The sequence below is a fragment of the Poecilia reticulata genome, chromosome 7 (assembly GCF_904066995.2).
Source record: "Poecilia reticulata chromosome 7, P_reticulata-male-v2, whole genome shotgun sequence".
In the NCBI taxonomy this organism is placed as follows: domain Eukaryota; kingdom Metazoa; phylum Chordata; class Actinopteri; order Cyprinodontiformes; family Poeciliidae; genus Poecilia; species Poecilia reticulata.
Genome location: NC_088836.1, coordinates 16,588,493 through 16,609,210, shown reverse-complemented (window position 1 = coordinate 16,609,210; position 20,718 = coordinate 16,588,493). Strand labels below are relative to the sequence as shown.

Below are 20,718 nucleotides of genomic sequence, written 5' to 3'. Positions count from 1 at the left end.
TCTCCAGTTGCAACCATTCATCTGTCCAAAACGCCTTGGTGTACCTAGGGCTCGTCTTCAAGGCGCAGCTTGAGCTGCAGTTTCCAAGTTTCTGAGCTTCCACCTTACGGATCACCTCTCCCCGCTCCTTCAGACTAGCCAACAGAAATTAGCAAACACCTGGTGGGACTGCTGATAAAAACCATTGTTTAAGAGTTAATAAAAGTTACTAGAGATCTGAAGGCCCTAAACAGCTGCTGAGTTTGCTATGCTTCGTTGTCATCTCATACCTCTGTGGAACATTACCTGTCAGTCACAGATGCTATACGCAACATTAAATAGGTTCACGTTAGCTGTGAAAGTGAAGCAGCTAAAGTAAACTACAAGATATAAAGATGGTGCTGAAAAGTTGAGAGAGAGAAAAACGAAAATCCTCTGACTGTGCTCTAAGTATGGCACCATTTTATTTCATGTAACAATGAGGAACAGCAGAGCAGACTTGCTTAAGAAAAAAAAAAAAAAACCATTTCATCCAACAAGAAAGAGCTGTTGAGGAAGTGGCAACGGCTACTGAAACAGACGAGGGCACACACATTTTATTCAAAGGCTGCTTAGACCCAAAACATCCCTGCTTGATTCCCTCCCTTCTATCCTTACAGGCCTTCCTGTTTGGTTAGAAGGATATGAAATTAGAGCAGGCAGCTTGCCCAGTCAAGCCCTCACCCCCACCTGGTTGCAAAGCACCTGCACAGGTAATCCTGACTGATGTGGGTGATATCACAGCACACCAAAGCTCCTTTTGCAGCTCTCCCTTTGATACAAAGGTCACAATAGTCTCCCTATAGAAAAACCTTTTAGGTATGTCTGTGTGGGGCACGAAGTCTCAAACAGGAAGGGGAGACGGTTGCTAATAAGAAAAAAAAGGGATTTTGATTGTCAGTCTCTCACCACTAGAGGACACTGCTCCCATATTACATTCAGAAAAAGTGACCAAAGAAAGTTCTATTTTTAGTTATGCTTCAAGACAAACAGTGAAAATTTGAACATCAAAGACACTCCTCCAAATGAATTATTAATTTTAAAGCAAAGGCCACAAAACAAATGTTCATAAACATACAAAAAACAACAACAACACAAAAAAAAACCCCAACACAAATTCACCCTATTGCTATTCTGGATTATTTCCATGTATTTTTCTGTTTTTAAGTGTATTTATTTTTACGTATTTTATGCAGTCGTCCACATTCTGATTGTGCTGTAAGAATAAATCTACTTCGTTTAGCAACAAAAAGCACCAATTTCTTTATTCATATTTGGCAAATTCCATACAAGTATTGTTACATGTAAAAAGAAAAAGTCTCTGTCAGAGCAAATACAGGTGGAAATCACGTGAGAATTTCATATTTTTCCTCTTAAATCCAATACAATTTTAGGTCTCTTTGTCTTTTAAAGTTTGGGAGATGACCTGAAGAGATGGACTGCCAACCCACCTCTTCAGATCTGCTGTAAGCAGGAAAATGGTGATGTGAAGATATTTCAGTCTGGCATTGACCTTAGATTTTGAGTGATTTTAAACCACTGGGAGCATTTTAGTTGCATATTTGATTATATTTAAGTGGAGATTTTCAGTTGTCAGTTGAGAATGCTGTCAGGGAAGGAAATAGTTGCATAACATGCACTAAAAGATGTTATTGATCAAAAAAGAAAATGCATTATTTATTATGTCTGAAATCTAAAGCTTTACGTCTTTTGTTTCAGCAGCTCTGTTGATCCTTCTCAGAAGTCTTCTCTGGTGGTCCGTCAAAGCAATGAGTTTTCTCCTGACTTTGGTTTTAGTTCAAAAGTGAAAAGGTTGCGCGTGTTTTCTATGGTTGCTTTAAATTTTGTGCCTTCATCATGTTGATTAACTCGTCTGTTGGCAATCCATCTTAAACTTCGTTAAAGGTGGAGCTACAAACAGATCAGCTAGTAATCTGTTCAGACATGTCCAAGCTTAGAGAAGACATGTTCTAATTACTTCAACGAATAAAAAAAAAACGAGATACACACCACTTATTTAAAACATACACATTACAAAATACCCAATCAAACCACTTTACCACAGCTGCTGCTGCTGCTGTCGTACATGAAGTTTAGATGATCAATCCAGCTGATACAGTTTTTCAATACTTTTCAAATAATTATTTCTAGCATTTTTCTCAAAAGGCAGCCATAAGAGGTATTTATTAATTTTATTCAGTAGAGGATATCTTAGAGAATAATCAATTTAGCTGTTTTGTTTTGTCCTTTTTTTTTGCTAGTGTTCTATAAAACTACTCTTTGCTCACTTTACCCCACCATGGTACCTGATGTGCTAAAAAGGTTTTTGTTTTAGACATTTTATTGTGTTGAAATAACAATACATGAATGACAAACTTGAGTAATATTACTTAAGGGTAAAAAAAAACAATTGAGTGATTTGTTTTGCAAAATTTGACGGCTCTTTCAGTTGCGATTTACTTATTATATTGACATTAACATCTGCTACAGCAAATATTTTAAGAAGGAAACAGAAGAAAGAGAGAAAGAAAGAGGGAAAGAAGTAAAGAAAGAATAAAACAAAGAAAGAAAGAAAGAATAAAACAAAGAAAGAAAGAAAGAAAGAAAGAAAGAAAGAAAGAAAGAAAGAAAGAAAGAAAGAAAGAAAGAAAGAAAGAAAGAAAGAAAGAAAGAAAGAAAGAAAGAAAGAAAGAAAGAAAGAAAGAAAGAAAGAAAGAAAGAAAGAAAGAAAGAAAAAGAATATAATGGTCACTATAATGTGGTGGATGGGGGGCAGGCCCGCTGCTTTTGTCTGTCTGTGGATTGGAGCCATCAGATAACAGTCAGGACAATGGCGCTCCATTCTGAAGGAGTCACTTAAATGAGCAGGAAGCAGCAGTGAACGCTAGCGGAGGCTTCTGGTCGACTCCCAGGGGTCCGCTCAGCCCTGATGGAGCACGGCAACGTTGAATGGCTGCAGAGCCTTAGAGGAAATGAGAGGCTGGTAGCCACCCAGCTGGAGCCACGAGCCCCTTTGATGCTGAATAAGTGGAGTTGGGAGAAAGGTAAAGGTGATGAGGACATGACAAGCAGAGAAAACAAAGCAAAAGGTGTAATAAGAGGAGGATAAGAGAAAAAAAGAAAATCCGAACAGTTATGTGTAAAGAAGCAAAGTTATTATGATTTTACAAGAGAAAGTTATATACTCTGAAGCAACGGATAGCACTGACTGCCATGGAGATTTCTTTATTACAGCATGTTATTCTTTGTTGCAGCTTTCTTACAGTAAGCTTTCAGGGGTTTTTTTCCACCATCCTGCTTACTGTACATCTGGCTTATAGATGAGTGCATAAAAGCACCAGATCTTTGTGCCTCGTTCATATTAACGCTACAGGAAAAGAAGAAGAAGTTCCATTAAATTCTTATCAACTTGTAATACAGCGTTAAACAACAAAAATGCTTCAGTGACACTTGTTTTAAAGAGATTTTTATGGATACTAATAACTGTGTGACCAATAATTTTTGTGACATCCAAGACAGCATGCAAACAACAGGTGTTAGATTAGTTTTAGTTGTGTTTCTCCTTATATTTTTTGAGCTTGTAGCTGCATGATACATCCAGGTCCAAAAACGTTTTGTGTGTTGTCCTGGAAGAGGCACGGTGGAAAAAAAAAGGTTTAGTAGAGAAAATAATAAAACATATTTGAAGTGCATATTTAAATGATGCCTTGCAGCACGAAGGTTCTGGGTTCGATTCCCGGCCCCGGTCTTTCTGCATGGAGTTTGCATGTTCTCCCTGTGCATGCGTGGGTTTTCTCCGGGTACTCCGGTTTCCTCCCACAGTCCAAAAACATGACTGTTAGGTTATTTGGCCTCTCCAAATTGCCCCTAGGTGTGAGTGTGTGTGTGCATGGTTGTGTGTCCTGTGTGTCTCTGTGTTGCCCTGCGACAGACTGGTGACCTGTCCAGGGTGAACCCCGCCTCTCGCCCGGAACGTTAGCTGGAGATGGGCACCAGCACCTCCCGACCCCACTGAGGGACAAGGGTGAAAGAAAATGGATGGATGGATGGATAATGAGTAGGGTTTCTCTTTGCGTAATCCAAGTTATTTTGCACCATTTTGTCTTCAGGATCGGATCACTTCCCTGGATTACATCTTTAAGGAAACTCATTGATCATAAAGAATGAGAAAAACATTTCTGTTGCACTTTTATTCAAGAACATGACACAAATTTGACCTTTTCTTTTTCAACTGATCTTGAACAATTTGAACAAAACCGAAACAAATAAATATGAGCACAAAAACATGTTTCTTCTTAGTCAAACCTATAAAAACTGTTGAGTCAACATCTCCGGCTGACGAACGCAGCTTGAGGTAAGGTGCACAGCACTTGTGATTCTCAAGGACCCACTCCATTAAAGCCCCATGCACAAGACACACTGAACGAATGCAATGCAAAATCCCATCACTGTGGCAAACCTTACAACAATTAGGCTTCTGTAAAATAACTCCATATCTTGCAAAAAAATTAAATAAAGATCACATTTTTTCAACTCATAAATGCTTAGAGAACCATTTATTTCTGTATAATTTTACCTTCAATGCATACGGGAGTAATTATGAGTCTCTGGTGACCAACAGGAGAAATGACAACATGAGGAAATGTTGTGCCCTGCTCCTGAAAGTGAATCCAGTGTTGACAGAAAGTGTTGAGGTGAAGCAGACAATGGTTACAATGTGGTTCAAGGCTGTGTCGCCACTGTGTACTTCAGTTGCACAATGCTCTGGCTCGGTCTGGGAAGTGACATATCCCAAAACTCTGGACTCTCCAGGAACCTGAAGCACTCTGATAATCAAAACAGTTTGTTGACATGCTCTGGCTACTTTGTTCTGCTGCTACAAACAAAGTGCTAAACGGCTCCTGGTTGATTGAAAATAATTAAATTAAATTATATATATATATATATATATATATATATATATATATATATATATATATATATATATATATATATATATTTCAAGACCAGTTTAAACTGAAATACAGAGGTTGCTCATATGAGTGCACATGTTTTTCCTTTTTTCACCCCTGTGTAGCAGTGTCCTGAAAAGAGAAGTGCAGGACGGGAGACTATCAGTGGAAAAAGGAAGGTCATTTGGGAATCCCGTCTTTTGTTTTGCTCAGATTTCAGGTCACATAAATATGGCGTAACCATTCTTTTAGGTCTCTTTTGCTATGGCTATTCTCTAACATCAGAAAACTTTAGCACTGTGTAATGCGGACTTCAGCCTTTTTCACTACACAGGTCTGTCATATGACCACAAAGGAGAGCCTTCTTTTAAATAACCTCTGGACAATTCCTGAACCACCAATTTAGAAATCACACGGGGTGAGGAGTTGAACTTGACTGCGGTCAACACAGGGTGACACACATAAAATGGCTGTAGTTCTTAATACAGTGAATGCACATATTTGATTTCAGAATTTTATGGCTTTGCATTTTGACTGATAGAAGATCAAAACACGGAGGACATTTCTCCAACCTGGGAGCACAGTTTACAGGCCTCAAGACGCAAAACAAAAGAGCAGACTGGAGCGAGCACAAACCGGCTGAAACCAGAATTATCCAGGCGGTTGGGGGTGGCTTCGAGTACCACCAATTTACAGTAAGTGGTAAATGTGAGAGAACATTAAATTTAATTGTAAAGGATGCCTGTTAGAACACATTCTCGGGTCCTTTTGGGACCCTGTTGATGTGAGCAGCCACTCGGGTCCACGCCCAGGAGATGCATGACCCAGATGTTTGATGAATTGACCCGACTGTGTAGGTGTGGTGGAGGTCAGAAGACGTTCATCAGGAACGAACAGGAAACAAGCAACTTATTTTGAAATCTGCTGTACTCACGCAAAGCTTAGATATAAAAACCCCCCCCCAAAACTAAACAATAGTTTTAAAAGATTTAGAAACACAAAATGGAAATCCCAACACAACGTTCAGTCAATGCAGGACTGACTGAATAAGTAGCAAACGGTCGAAAACATGAATTATCGTAAAATGCTTTACTTTATGTGTTGCTGAAATGCTAAAGTCAGACAAGATGCTTGATAGTATAAATTTATGACTGGATTTCTAAGGCCTTTTACCCCTGCAGAAAAAAAAGAAAAAACATTCATAACTCCACGAGTTATGTTTCGGTGAGAAGGCAAACAATACTCTGACAATACAAGGAGAGACACTAATGGACAGAGACGAGCATCAAGCGGAAAGGGCCGGGAGACACAAGGAGACGTTTGGCTTCCAGCAGTTGGCCTCGTGGACAAGGTCACTCCCAAAGCAACTTTCTATGGGGGGTCGGGACAAGCGTCCCATAAAGCAGATAAAGAACAATAACAGGAACTATAGGCCACAAAGTAACTAGAGACTCTCTGTGGAAGAGAATAATTGAAAGATCCTGTAAGATCAGGACACACACTCAGCATGAAGGAGACAGGGTGGATAAGATATTTATATAATGTGATTAAAGCTAATGCAATGAGGAAAGTGGGATCATTGGGTCTGCTGCCAAAAATGATAACAATTGCCATCAAAGTGTGCGGTTTTAATAGCCTTGCAACATTTCAAGACGTTTTTTAAATTTTTTTTTAATAAACAATATTGCAATGTTTTCTCCAGTGAGGCACTGTAGAAATATCAACAACACTAAAAATGGAAACATAAAAAGTCTCTGCATGAGTTGTGCAAGCGGATCTGTGCGACAAGCTTTAAAAATATTTCACCTCAAGTGTTTGCATATATGTAGCAGAAAGTCAGTCAAAAGATTAGATTTATTTTTTTTAAAGAGCTTAAGCATTTAAGAACTGCTTTTTAGTTAATTTTTCTTCTGTTTGACTGCGCTGGCAAGTTTTCTGAAAATGTCCTTAATCATGAAATTAAAGGTTTGTCTAAGTTTCCCTAGTTCTTATTTTGTTTTATAAGGGCTATTTCATATTAATAGCCCTTTTTATGTAAATGGATTTCCAAAGTGATCAGCTGCTTGTGTTCAGCATCGTGCCCAGGCTTCTGGAGGAGAGCTGCCTGCAGAAATTTTCTTTAATCTCTCATTGAAGCAATTTGGATAAAAAAAATAAATAAAGCTGTAACTCTCCTCTCAAAATTCACCTCAAAGCCACCAAATGATTTGTACGATTTGCTGCAATAGTTCAAATATGGAAATTAGAGGAGAGGTCCATGTATCTTATCCACAGACGTTGATAATACTGAACAAAAAAAAGTTTATATCAAGGATGAAGAATACACGACATTGTAGCATTGTGTGTGTGTGTGTGTGTGTGTGTTTTGTCCTCTTGCATTTGCACAATTAAAACACATGATGGGTTGCCATTTATGAAAGGGTGAAAGGTTTTAATCTAGTTTTGGGTCGACACTCCATATCCTTCTCCATCCGGCGCATTGTTCCTTTAACAGCTGATTAATATCTTGTTTAAACAGTCTGCAGACACATCACTCTGTTGGTGTGTTTATAAATGCTCTGGAGCTAATCAACACAATGGCCCACATTCTTGGAATTTAAAGGAAGTCCCTTATATCACAGCGTCTGCTCCCCACCAGAGACACAAAGATTCAAGGAATATGACTCAGGAGCAAAAACAACTCTGCACATGAATGTCTGCTTATTGCATTCATTTTGAAAGGTGGGGGTGCTCTGGCCTTCTGACAGTCCCAGAGTTTTAGCTGCGCTTTGCACCAGCACATCCGTGACCCTTTCACCCCCCCCTCCCCCGTTTGACTCCGCTGCTGAATTTGTGGAATAACAACTTCACATGCAGAGAGGAATAAGTGCATATCGGCTCATTTTTTCTGTTTTTAGATTTCTAAGTGAAGAAAAATAAGGCAAGTAATCAGAATATAATATATTGGGTGGGTCCCCAAGACTGTTGATGTGTGCACCGTTAACAGGTTGGGTAAAGACTTAATTTCTACTCTGCAACAGGAGCAACAGAAAGACAGAGAGCAAATACTCGTTCATTTCCACACTTGCACATCATTTTAGAGTCTTCGACTTATCTTGCATTCATACCTTTGGACTGCAGGACACAGGGACTCTTGCTGTTGTTAAAAAATTGACTTGGAAGACAACATTATCAATAAAATGTGGTAACATTGAAAGGAAAAAAGAAAACCCTTTGACATGGTGAAGACCACAGTAGGTGAGAATATAAATGTTGCCAATCCAAAACATTTATATTTTATGTTAGAAAGTAGGCTAACCAGATTCAAACCTTTTTAATAATCAATGCTTAAATCATATTTAAATTCTACAAATTTCATGGACACCAGATGATATTTTAGTGTGTTGTCTGCAGTTAGCAGGTAAGCTAAGAATGTTTACCAGTAAATAGAAATACGGTGGGCAAAAGAATATTTCAATGAAACGTCATAATGCTGCTGATTAAAAACACTTGAAACAAATTCTATTACAAAAACTATAAAAATTGAAATCTTGTACTTTTCCTCAACATCAATATGTTTTCTAATACAAATACCACTTATGCGCTAAAAAGATATTCTAAAATGATACATTTCCCAGCTAATGAGTGAGATTTGCTGTATTTTTGCACCAGTTAAACTCCTCAACAAAGGCTTTGTGCCTTTTCCTATTCTCACTGCTAACTGAACATGTATTACTGTGCTTTTTTGATTTCTAATCTCTGAATTTTCTTTCCTTTTGAGCCGGGGTCCTTTCAGGTTAAAATCTTTGGGTGGTGTCCAGTGCAACGGTAAAAAAAAAAAAAGCCACTGCCTGCCCTTCCTCACGTAGCCTCCTGGGATGACAGAGATGGCGTTGATTTGGTTGCAGCGTGGATAAACAGCATCAGACACAAATTCTCACTTCCTTTTGCTTTATATTCACCAGCCAAAATGAAACTTTCTTTTGTTTGTGATTTCCTTGTGATTAATCCTTTCTAATGGTTTCAAAAGGAGCACGTGCAGTCTGTCCATAAACCGTTTGCTTTCACAGTTCCAACATTCATTTTACAAGTACACTGCTTTTCAAAAGTAGCTACAACACTTAAGCTTTTTCACAGTTTATTATATTACAATCACAAACTTTTATGCACATTACAGGAATTAACACATCCTGGAACAATGCATCTCTGAGAAGGATGGAGCGCGTTCATATTAGATTCCCCCATCTTATTATTTTGTAGAAACAACTTCAAATGCAAAAAAGTACAGTTGCAAGAGCAAAACTGTCTATAAGTTTTGCACATCTACATACATTATTTCTCATTAGCCTTTAAAAGATAAAATTAGACATCGAGGATTTACAAACACCAATTTTGACGATTTGAACCAGATTCTCCTTAAATTTTGGTGAGAACTTTGACTGGACCACCCTTACACACAGATATGTTTTGATCCAAACGTGCTGACATTCAGGTACCCATACTTTTGAAAACCATTCTTTCAAGCAGCCTCAATGGTTAAAATGATGTATTGCTCAAACCTAGACGTCCTTCCCATAACAGCTGGATTCACACTGGAATTGATCTACAAACAGGCGCAATTGAATTATCAAGCATACAACCATGGCTCCAAAGCAAAGATTGAAATTAAAGGGTGTTAGGATGTCCTAGTCAAAGTCTTGACGTAAATCCAACTGGTAATCAGTGACAAGATTGAAAATCAGGAGCTAAGCTGCTCCAATGCAGCTCCAATGCATGCAAAACTCGTCAGAAGTTAATGACTGTGTGTCTTACTTTGTATTGGTTTGTCATATAAAATGACATTGAGGATTGTAGATAAGACAGATTTTTAAAAAGTTATCCGGAAGGCCGCATTAACAACCCAAACGTGCATATATATATATATATATATATATATATATATATATATATATATATATATATATATATATATATATATATATACATACATACACCCTGGCTACACTGTATTTAAAAAGCGAAGAGACACAGAAGAAATTGAAATGCCTTGCGTTGAGCCCTTTTGTGATCAGTTATGAGTTTTTGGTTTTTTTTGTTTGGTCAAACCTGAACTTGGATTTTCTTTTTGTTGTTTGGAGGGTAAAGACGGGACCTGTTTAAACTGGGTTTTTCTCCCTGCTCTATTTTTTTTTATGTCCCCTTACTAAACAATGGAAGTCTTTTCTTGTAGAAAATATAAATTTTTCTACAAGAAAAACACACCTTGATTTATCTTCTTTTAACCTTGTATTTGCTCAGAGCTCTCATGTTTTCACTCATCCCCAACAAAGAACATCTCACTCACCAAATTCAGTCTCTGTTCATAGTCTAGTTGTGTTTTGATCCATGAACCAGGTTTCCATGTGTGATTGAGTTTCACAAAGGTCTCATAGGTACCTATGACTTTCCTTTTGCCTCATGGTTACACAGTTTAAACATCTCCCCCACCCCCCCATTACAGACATCGATCCCTCTCGGAAATGAACATAAGACAAGGTTTGAGGTTACACCTCACCTCCACAATACAACTTTGATCTTTTTGGCGTCTCACAGTCCTACACAATGTCTCAACTGTGCCTGCTCTGGGCTTGTACCCACCACTTAGCTGTGCATTGGAAAGTGTGCGTGTGGGAGTGTGTTTGACTTTTTCTCCTGGATGATAAAAAAAAAATAAAAAAATCCCTTTAGCAGTAGGACCCAGAGAATCTCTGCAGGCAAAATTGAACGGGTACACCTTTATGCTGTCCGAGGCAGGGGGCCAAGATGAGGAAAAAAAGTTGGTCAGTACTGTAACAAAACAAAAAAAACAAAAAAAAAAAGTTGAGCTTTCTGCCTTGTCATTGGCTGAGAAGAATCTGACAGGAAAATGCAATGGCTCCTAGAGTGAGGACAGTCTGCTCTTATATTTATCGCAACTTAAAATACACACCTTGACTAATTCAGCCGCAGCGTCTGAAGGGAAAACCCTCCTCAGCTCGACATGAGCTCTTCCGTGGCTGTATACAGGAACATTTACACGGAGGACCGCTTCAAGCAGGCCTACGGCTCCGATGACAACGCGTCTGGGAGTCTGCGGCTGCGGGAGAAACTGGCCGGGAAGTGCAGGTGTTCAAGGCGAGCCTGTCTTCACCTGCTCAGTGAGAGAGTCCCGCTTTTCAGCTGGCTGCCGAGGTACAGACTGAGGAAATGGATAGTAGGAGACGCTATCGCTGGGCTGACTGTTGGTATTCTTCATATTCCTCAAGGTATGTGCAATCTACTTAATATAATAATAATAATAATAATAATAATAATAATAATAATAATAATAATACTTGTGTATTAGTATGAGAATAATATTAGCGGTATAAATATTTATTAAATATATTTATTTAGAATTACTCAGACTTTTCCCTCCATCTCTCATTTTCGGACTCTGTCCTTATAAGTATCACTGCTGGTCAAAATAAATATATTATGAAACTAATAATTAAGTTGATAAAATAGTTAAGAGGAAGTTATCCAATACAAGATGTTCCTCATCCAAGTCTATTAGTCTTATTTACAGCAAAACGAGTCACTTTTAGGATCACATATGTAACCCTGTCTTTAACAAAAAAAACTCTTGCATGATGACATGGAGTCAACTTGACCTGTGGACCACAACAAAAATAAACAAACAATGACCCCAGGCTGCTTATGGAGTAGTTTTCAACTTATGAAAATGTATTTAATGTGCGCATGTGTTGAATTTGTGAGTTTCAGCCATAACTCTGTGATACACAGTGTTATCCTGGTTTGAACTTGTTCATCTGCTCTGCAATTGTCATAATTTTGACCTCATCTCAGCCATGTTTTACAGAAAGCTCTATTCAAATGTATATTGTTACTCTCATAACTCCTTTATGATCACCCTTTGGACTGTTATGATAATCCAGCAGCAAATGTGTAATGCATGTGCTTACTTTGAAATTTCACCTTAGACTGTGCACTTTTTTTTTAAACTATCATGTACTTACTTTGATTTAATACGGAAGTGGTGACATTAAAAATTGGACAAATGAAATGTTCTTAAAATTTGATTTATTTACTTTTTTCCAAACAGGTATGGCCTTTGCTTTGCTAACGTCCGTGGCTCCAATTTTTGGCCTCTACACCTCCTTCTTCCCAGTCGTCCTGTATATGATTTTTGGCACTGGCCGCCATGTGTCCACAGGTAAAATCTCTGTCTACCTTTTATGCTTTGCTAAAGTCCCTGTTGAACTTTTTCCACATTTTGTAACATTACAACCACAAACCTACACAATATTTTATTAGAATTTTTTTTCTAATTGACAAAGCAGTGGTTAACTCTTTTTTTGTTTAAGTTAACACTGCTTTAAGATTCTCCACAACTTCATCCCTGACCTGCTGTGTTCTTTGACCTTTGACCTTAGTGACGCTCGTTTTCAGTGATGTTGTCTAACCCAAACATTTTGTTTGTTCTACCTCTTAAATGTGAGGACACTGGTGTCCTCATGGACCCATTGAGTAGCATGTTTGGAGGTGATGGTTAAGGGGTTAATGAATACATTTAGAGACAATATTTTTAGAATACTATTTTTAAAAATCCTTTCACACTTCAACTATGCGATACCATATGTTTGTCAATTATAAAAATTCTAATAAATAGCATCCACGTTTTCACTTGCAACATAAGAAAATGTGATGAAGGTCAATTGGCATTTGCTGAGAAGACTTTGTCTTCACAGGTACCTTTGCTGTAGTGAGTCTGATGACCGGTTCTGTGGTGGAGAAGCTGGTTCCGACTCCTCTGGCCTTCAACTCCAGCTCACCTGAAGCAGCAAACTTTGAGGCCCAGCGGATTGGAGTGGCTTCTGCTGTAGCACTGCTCTCAGGAATCGTCATGGTTTGTGAGACACAAACTGTGCTGCATTTTGCATCCCACGTCAACTCTTTGTCTTTGTGCGGATGCGGCTTGGTTACCTGTCTCTCATATTTTGTCCGGCTTCGTTCCAGCTCTGCATGTTTGGTCTTCAGCTTGGCTTCCTCTCCACCTATCTGTCAGAGCCGATTGTTAAGGCTTTCACCAGCGCCGCTGCCTTCCATGTCACCGTTTCACAGCTGCAAAGCATGCTGGGCCTGAGACTCCCTCGCCACACTGGGACCTTCTCTCTCTTCAAGGTGATCTGTGTTTCTTATTCTCATATTGTTCCAGAAAAAAAACAACAAAAAAACAAATGCAAATAAGCAAAGAGGTTTCAAGTTCATCACTTCTTTGTGGGCTCAGACTTTAGCCTCAGTGTTGGAGAACCTTCGTCACACCAACGTGGCTGAGCTGCTGATCTCTGTGGTCTGTCTGGCTGTACTGGTCCCAGTTAAGGAGATCAACACCCGTTACCGGCACCACTTGCGCACACCCATCCCTGTGGAGATCCTCACGGTCAGTCAGCTGGCTTCTAATGGATAAGACTCGTTACTTACATTACAATGAGCAAGTATTAATTTATGACTTTATGTTCTGCTCTTCAGGTGATTATCGCTACATGTGTAGCCTATTTCTCCTCGCTAGATTCCAGTTACAGCATCGAGATAGTTGGCCATATTCCTGCTGGGTAAAACTTTAAATGACAAAAAATAAATAAATAAATCTTGCAAGCCTTTTAATTTGAAATAAAATCAAAACACATTCTCTATGTTTAGATTCCCAAAGCCACAGTTGCCTGCTTTCAGCACTTTTCCCGCCATTGCTGGAGACACGATTGCCATAACTTTTGTTGGATACGCTGTTTCTGTCTCACTGGCGATGATTTATGCTGACAAACATGGATATTCTATACATCCTAACCAGGTAGAACCCATGAATGATATACCTGCTTCCTGAGCCATTTGCTCTGAACCCGACCAATCTGTGAGCACTGCGTTGAATCAGCGTATTTTTGTTTTTCAGGAGCTGCTAGCTCATGGGATCTCCAACACCGTGTCCTCGTTTTTCACTTGTTTCCCCAGCTCAGCCACTCTGGCCACCACCAACATCTTGGAGAGCGCTGGAGGATACACACAGGTATGGGCTGCAATCATAACCGTAACAGCACTGTTGTTTTTTTCACATCTGGACTGAGGTCCGTTGGTCCAGGACAGATGAGTTACACTAAAAGGATAATACTGTGTTTGATTCCTTCTATGCTAACAACTATTTTTAAATGAAAACCCTGCTTTGAACAGCTAATAAATATATTAGCACATAATCAGAAAAAAGTGAAATTTATTTATCGATGCATTACACACAGCGATGGATCCAAACATCTCAACAGAAAGTTAAGTGGAATAAAAAAGTGAAGCTAGAGAGATGCACAAGCAAGATATAATTGTAAAGCCGTGGATATTCAGGAGTTTGGGAGACACAGATGGAGTCAGTTCTTCAAGAGTAACACACTCAGTCATGTTATTTTATATTAAAAAAAAAATGTTAAAACTGTTACCATGTCTTGGCAACAAAATATGAGACAGATCATTTGTGAAGAGATGGAGTTCTTATGGCTCCTCTCAGTGGTCCTACAGCCATTTGCAGAAATACACTACAATACTACTGCTCAGAAACAACCAATCAGAGCCAGGAAGAAGGTCTTAGGAATGTCAATCGTGCTCGTGTACGAGCTGCTTACGTCCTTTTGTAACCTTCCCCCGTTCGGCATGTGCAGTCACTCAAGCTCAAGTTTACAGATCAGCTGCAATCGCAATGCTAATGGTGGAGAAACAATTGAACATCACATTAAACACGGTCATTTCTAAAGTTCTGGGCGTGCTCCACTGCAGAGAGCAAAGGGGGTGGGGAGACCTGTAAGGTGTGCTTGTTCAAATGTTCAGGCTTAGAACTCCCTACTGCAGCATTAACATGGACTAAAACTGTGTTTTTATTTTATTTGTATGTATCTTTTTAATCCAGTGGTGTCCATTTTTGACACTTATCAAACTGAAAATTGGTGAAGACATGCAGGAAAGATCTTGAATTTGGAAGTTCAACATGGGACAACAGTGTGAAAGATCATTAGCCTCATGTATGAATCACTACTGCTATACTGTGAGCCGTCCATGAACCAGAGACAACATCAGAAGAGTCTCACCTGGACTAGGGGGAAAAAAAAAAAAGACCTGGTTGTTTCTCATTGGTCCAAAGTCGTCATCTGAGATGAATATAAATTTTGCACTTGTTTAGACAATCAAGATCCAAGAATCCAGAGCACATACAATAACTTTAATCACACATTTATATGTGCGTGTCCTTGCAGCTCTCAGGCCTTTTCACCAGTCTGGTTGTATTGATCGTCCTGCTGCTGATCGGACCCCTGTTCTACTTCCTGCCTAAGGTGTGCTCTCGTGACTGTCTCTGTACATGAAGAAAAAGGAAGGAGGATATCTCCACTTACCTTCCCTTTTGTCTCTCCCCGCAGGCTGTGCTGGCATGCATCAATGTTACCAGCCTGAGGCAAATGTTCTTGCAGTTCCGAGACTTACCCGAGCTTTGGAGGATCAGCAAGCTAGACTTTGTAAGACTGCTTAATAGATATTTTTGTTCAGAAAAAAAAGGAGAAAGAAAACAGATGGTTTAATACTGTAGCTTGTTTGGCTGCTGGCAAACTAGTGGGCACATCTTTTACTGCAACGTCTTCAGATTTTTTGAGTCAAGTATCTTTACAGAATATGTGTTCAATAATTATGTTTTTTTTAAATTAATCAAGTTGTATTTACTTAAATGTGTTAAATTTGATCTGCTAAGCTTCGTGGCGATGTTATCTCTGTCTTTAGATGGTTTGGGTCGTAACCTGGCTGTCTGTGGTGGTACTGAACGTGGACCTTGGCCTGGCCATCGGCGTGGTCTTCTCCATGATGACCGTCATCTGTCGAACACAAAGGTGCGGTCATTGTTAATTCCAGGAACTGAGGCTCAGTGCTTGTTTCTGCCATGCTAGAACTACAACCTCCCAGGTGTTTTGTTGAGATTTTCCATGTTGCTCAAGTTACGCATGACCATTTTTTCCCCCCACAAATTACTATCTGGAATAACATGAAATGCTTTTCTATTGAGCACCTTTATTATGAATCTCCCAAAATAAAGTCCAGTTCAAGCAGCTGCCTCCAGAAATCACCCAGTAAATAGAGTCCACTTGTGTGCAAGGTTAGGTTATAAAGCGATATACCAAGCTTTGAAATTTTGTACAAAAAAAGGGTAAAACATGGCCGCCCACCTAAACTGGAAAAAGAAGGAGATGGCACCACTGAAGGAGATTCAAAAATCCACAGCACAACCATAAGAAGTCCCTTTAAAGCTGCGACAAACTGAAAAAGTCGTATGAGTGTGAATACATAAACCTGACACATAAGTAAACAGATGATCGATGCTTCAACAGGGCTGATTGCTCAGTTCTTGGGCGGGCGAGCAACACAGAAATATACAGACCTCTGGAGAACCACAGCAAGGTGAGTAGCGCTTGTAATTCTTTCACTTGTTGCAAATGTACAGCGCACTTAAAGTTAAGGTGTCCGTGTCTGAAAAAAAATCCATTAGAGGAAAGAATTCCAGCACCATGACCCTTAATCTGAGAGACGATCGAATGGGATTTTATCGAAACAATAAAGATGAGACATTGTTCTTATTTTTATTTTTATTTTTTATCCAGTGTTATGAAGTGCCCGGCGTGAAAATCTTGACATACAACGGGCCCATCTACTATGGCAATCGCAGCTTCTTCAGGGAGAAAATGAGCAGGGTGTTGGGCCTGACGCCCGAAGAGATCCGCAGTCGGGAAAAGGCCAGGAAAGCTTTGGAGAAGCGAGAGAGAGAGGCCTCTGTCAGCACTGTGGTATGAGTCATCACTAACCATTTGTTGGGACTAATGCAACATATTTGTAAACTATAAAATGTAACTTAATTCAGCCGTCTTCGTGTTTTCTCCCTATGCTGTTGTTTAGGACAGAGGCATAGCAAACACGTCGTTCTCTTTGGTAAATGAGTTCTTTGAATCAGGTTCGTAGCTGCTTTGTGAAATCACTGAGTTTGGATGTTCTCACACAGCAGACATTATGAAACTGCGTGTTTTCACCCTGCAGAAACACCAGAGAAAGAGGTCCAGGCCGTGCTAATTGATTGCAGCAGAGTCATATTTGTTGATGTTGCTGGAGCGAGGCTCTTCACACAGGTCAGCCTTCAACAAAAGGACAGGGCTTCCCCTCGTGATCTGGTCACGTCATGTGATTTTCTTCCTGCAGATGTGCACCGAGTGCCAGAAAGCCGGAGTTCATGTCTATTTGGCAAATTGCAATGGTAAACCTTTTTGATGTCAGATATTTCTCTCATATATTTTTTTTCCTGTTATGCTACAGTGTAGGTAGGGTTAAATGTGTGTGGATTTCTCTTGTTCCTTTAGAGAGTGTCTTAAAGATCTTGACATCAAGCGGCCTGATGAGTCACATGAATCCTCAGCATATTTTCGTCACCGTTCACGATGCCGTAATGTACATCCAGCAACAGAAGGTGCGAATCGTAATCGCTTTCAACATAAGCAGAGAATAAGTTATTTTCACATTTGAATAACAATGTTGTCCTCTGCCATAGGAAAAACCTCCAGAGAACACCACAACAGTTTGGGTATGAACCGAGAGGCCAGTTTCTGTGACCTGAGACATCGGCTGGAGCACAAGAGCAGCTGGATCGGACTTTGCAGTAGGGGAGTAATTCAAAGACACGGTGGCCTGTTGTAGCAGCACTTAGTATTTTCAATGGTTACATTTCAGCATTGGCCGTTCTTCTTCAGATATCACACTCCCTGCTGGCACACTTAAATCCATCCTCGCTGGATTTAACTCAAGGAAATGCAGTTCCTCAACACTGTGCAGCTCTTCTGGACTTTCTCTTCTTTAACATTTCATTTTTACATTCATATGTATTCTGTATTTTGGCATTGTAATATTTATATGTATTTGTAATGTTAGCTACCTGTATGTAATAAAATACCAAGCGCACTGAAGAATTTGTTCTATGTCGTTAATCGTCAGCGGCTGGTCCAAGACGTTGCTGCCCGTCTGCTTATAGGTAACAAACAACGCGAGGACATTTCGGTACCTCCACATTGCACTGGATGCATGTATGTGTTTTGGGATGGATTTTTATTTTGGTTTTTAAATGTTTAAGCAGTGTAGCACACCTCATTTATGTAACAGTTTTTACACAAGCATCCTCTCACACTCTACAATCTCACAATCTCCTTCTTATTTGAAGAATGGCTAATACTTTGAACGATTTTAAGGCCGTTTTAACAGCCCATCTTATAAACTTGGTTTGAATTCCAGTTCAGCAGTTGTCTGTTTTTTGTCTCTCTTTTTTTAAATTGGTCTTTTTTTTTATCTGTCCATTTTATTACAGGTGTTTTTATTGATCATGTTTTAAATTATGAATCTATTTGGTCACTCAGGGTAAAGTGTAAAATGCTCTAAAAAAATGTTGATTTATTTCCAGTAGCTTTGATGACATTACGATAACTGTGCAGAGTTCAATTGATGCTGACACCCCCGTGGTGACCCACGGTGGTGGCAACATCATGCCGTGGGCACGCTTCAGCAGGGACAGGGAACCCGGCCAGAAACGGTGGGAAGATGGATGGACTCAAATGCAGGACAATTCTGAAGAAAAGCCTGTGAGAGGCCTCAAAATACTTTGGTAGAGCTTACCCTTTTTAACGGGACAATAACCCCGAACATCGACAGAATTAAAGGGTCTGAGACTAAAACATATTCATGTGTTAGAAAGGGCTAGTCAAAGTCTGGACTTAAATCCACTTTAGAATCTATTTGCCCAGAAAAATGGGCAAAAAATTAATTGTCTCTATGTGAGAAGCTGAAAGAGTCACACACAGAATTGCAGAAAAATTAAGAAGCAGTATTTCCCTCCCCCCCCCTTTTCATCCAGGGAATTGCAGAAAAAGGGAGGGTTCAATACAAATACACAAAACACTTCATATATGATCTTTGAATAACCATCAAGTAGCCAGTAATTGTTCTATCTCCACACAGGAATTACAGTCAATACATGATAAAAGGTGGATTTCTTCCTATATTTTGGGTGTCAAACTTTTTTTCCTCCCAGGGGATTAAAATGGAGGGTGGTGTGGAATGTGAAGCATGCCAACCTTGTCAAATTTTGAAGAGGGAAAAGGAGGTGTCTTTGTACGCACTCAGATAATAATAATGATTAAAAATATGCCTCGGATTTGAAAAATGAAGAAAAAAAAACCTGATTTGAATATGGAACAATGACAGGAGAGTTGTTTACCATCTGACAGACCAAAACAGAGTAATCATCCACAGAGTTGGTTCAGTGCGATTAAAGATACAAAGATACAGCGTACAAAGATTCACAAGAATCATATTTCTTTCCAACTATTATTTTCTTAAAAGTTGGTCGATTCATTTCAAAACCTTCCGTGATGAAAACTGCCTTTCTTGCCACGTTGCTGCCATCTGCTGGCCAATACATGACACTTTCACAACCCCGCTTAAACCTGGTACCTTGGCCTGATAAAACTACATCCAGTTTTGAGTTCAAAACCACGGTAAAAATAAAACAAATAAATAATTATGTCCTTGCTGTGTGTTTGATAACTAAGCTGATCACATTCTTTTTTTTTTTTTCTTCCTTTGGCATATTTTAAGTAATCCTCCCGACACTGTACCCGCTGGGGTTTTCCCTTTAAAGCTCAAGGAGTATTTCACTAATTGGCAGGAAGTAGTCCACTTCAATTAGGACATGATGCACGAGTATCTGGCCAAATGTTTAGTAAGCCAGATTCAACAGAAAGACCTACTAACGTGAACACACATGGAGAGGAATTTTAGAAAATAACCCTGCAAAATCCTCAACAAATCAAAGTCTTAAACAATGAAGACTTGAGTTGTCATTTAAATAAACTCTCACAGGCAACAACATCATATACTTCAAATTACCAAATGGCCTCATATGACGGGAGAAATTAAGATATTAGAATTGCAGCCAATGCTTTCTACCACAAAGTGACCAAATGGAAGCTGAAATAAGGAAATGTAATGCACGCATGTTGGTATTTATTAAATGTTCCTCCAGCCTATAACCAATTACTTACAAATAATTTATACAAATATACTGCAAGGTCATTTTTACCTGATCTTTTGTTTCCCTCTGGTGGCGAAACATTGTAATTAGTTTTTTTTTTCTACGAACGAAGCGCCACTTGACTTTTAAATACGAATGCTTATCAAAATGTACATTTAATGTCATATATCTGATATAGGGCGATGCCCTCGCGGCACACTGCCTTATATACATTTTTTTGATATTTCCCTCATTCAGTTCAGCAAAAGCCTGTTAACTAGTCATTAACTGAAATCGGGTGTGGTTGGAGCAGGGAGTCATCTGAGACCTGCAGGGCGGTGTCCTCTGATGACCAGGGTTGGGAAAACACTGATCTAGCGCAATAGAAACATTTGGAAATCTGACATTTTTATATGATGCAAGAAAACAAATAACACTGTGAATTGGGAATAAGAGTCCAATGTGCACTTTGTGACATTTTCTGGAATTTATGAACATACCCATTTGGAGATTGTGAGACATTTAAAGAGCATGATAACGGAGTGTTATCTGACTTCTGACTTACGTGTGTAGTGATCTTGGGCTTCCTGGGATGTATGTAAAATGAGTCCTGTAATCAGTTAAAGGAGA

At 39.2% G+C, this 20,718-nt stretch overlaps 1 protein-coding gene across 1 annotated transcript; it reads left to right on the top strand.

Annotated features, from left to right (window-relative positions):
- Positions 1–10,533: 10,533 nt before the first annotated feature.
- slc26a10 (solute carrier family 26 member 10) lies at positions 10,534–17,995 on the top strand. The gene is made up of 18 exons (XM_008413654.3): positions 10,534–11,233; positions 12,073–12,183; positions 12,719–12,876; positions 12,987–13,151; positions 13,258–13,410; positions 13,500–13,582; positions 13,671–13,818; positions 13,918–14,031; positions 15,257–15,334; positions 15,419–15,514; positions 15,774–15,880; positions 16,376–16,445; positions 16,646–16,828; positions 16,938–16,992; positions 17,076–17,164; positions 17,235–17,289; positions 17,393–17,499; positions 17,581–17,995. Exons 1-18 carry the CDS (start codon positions 10,969–10,971, stop codon positions 17,617–17,619), a joined length of 2,076 nt encoding a protein of 691 aa, XP_008411876.1. The 5' UTR covers positions 10,534–10,968; the 3' UTR covers positions 17,620–17,995.
- Positions 17,996–20,718: the final 2,723 nt, after the last annotated feature.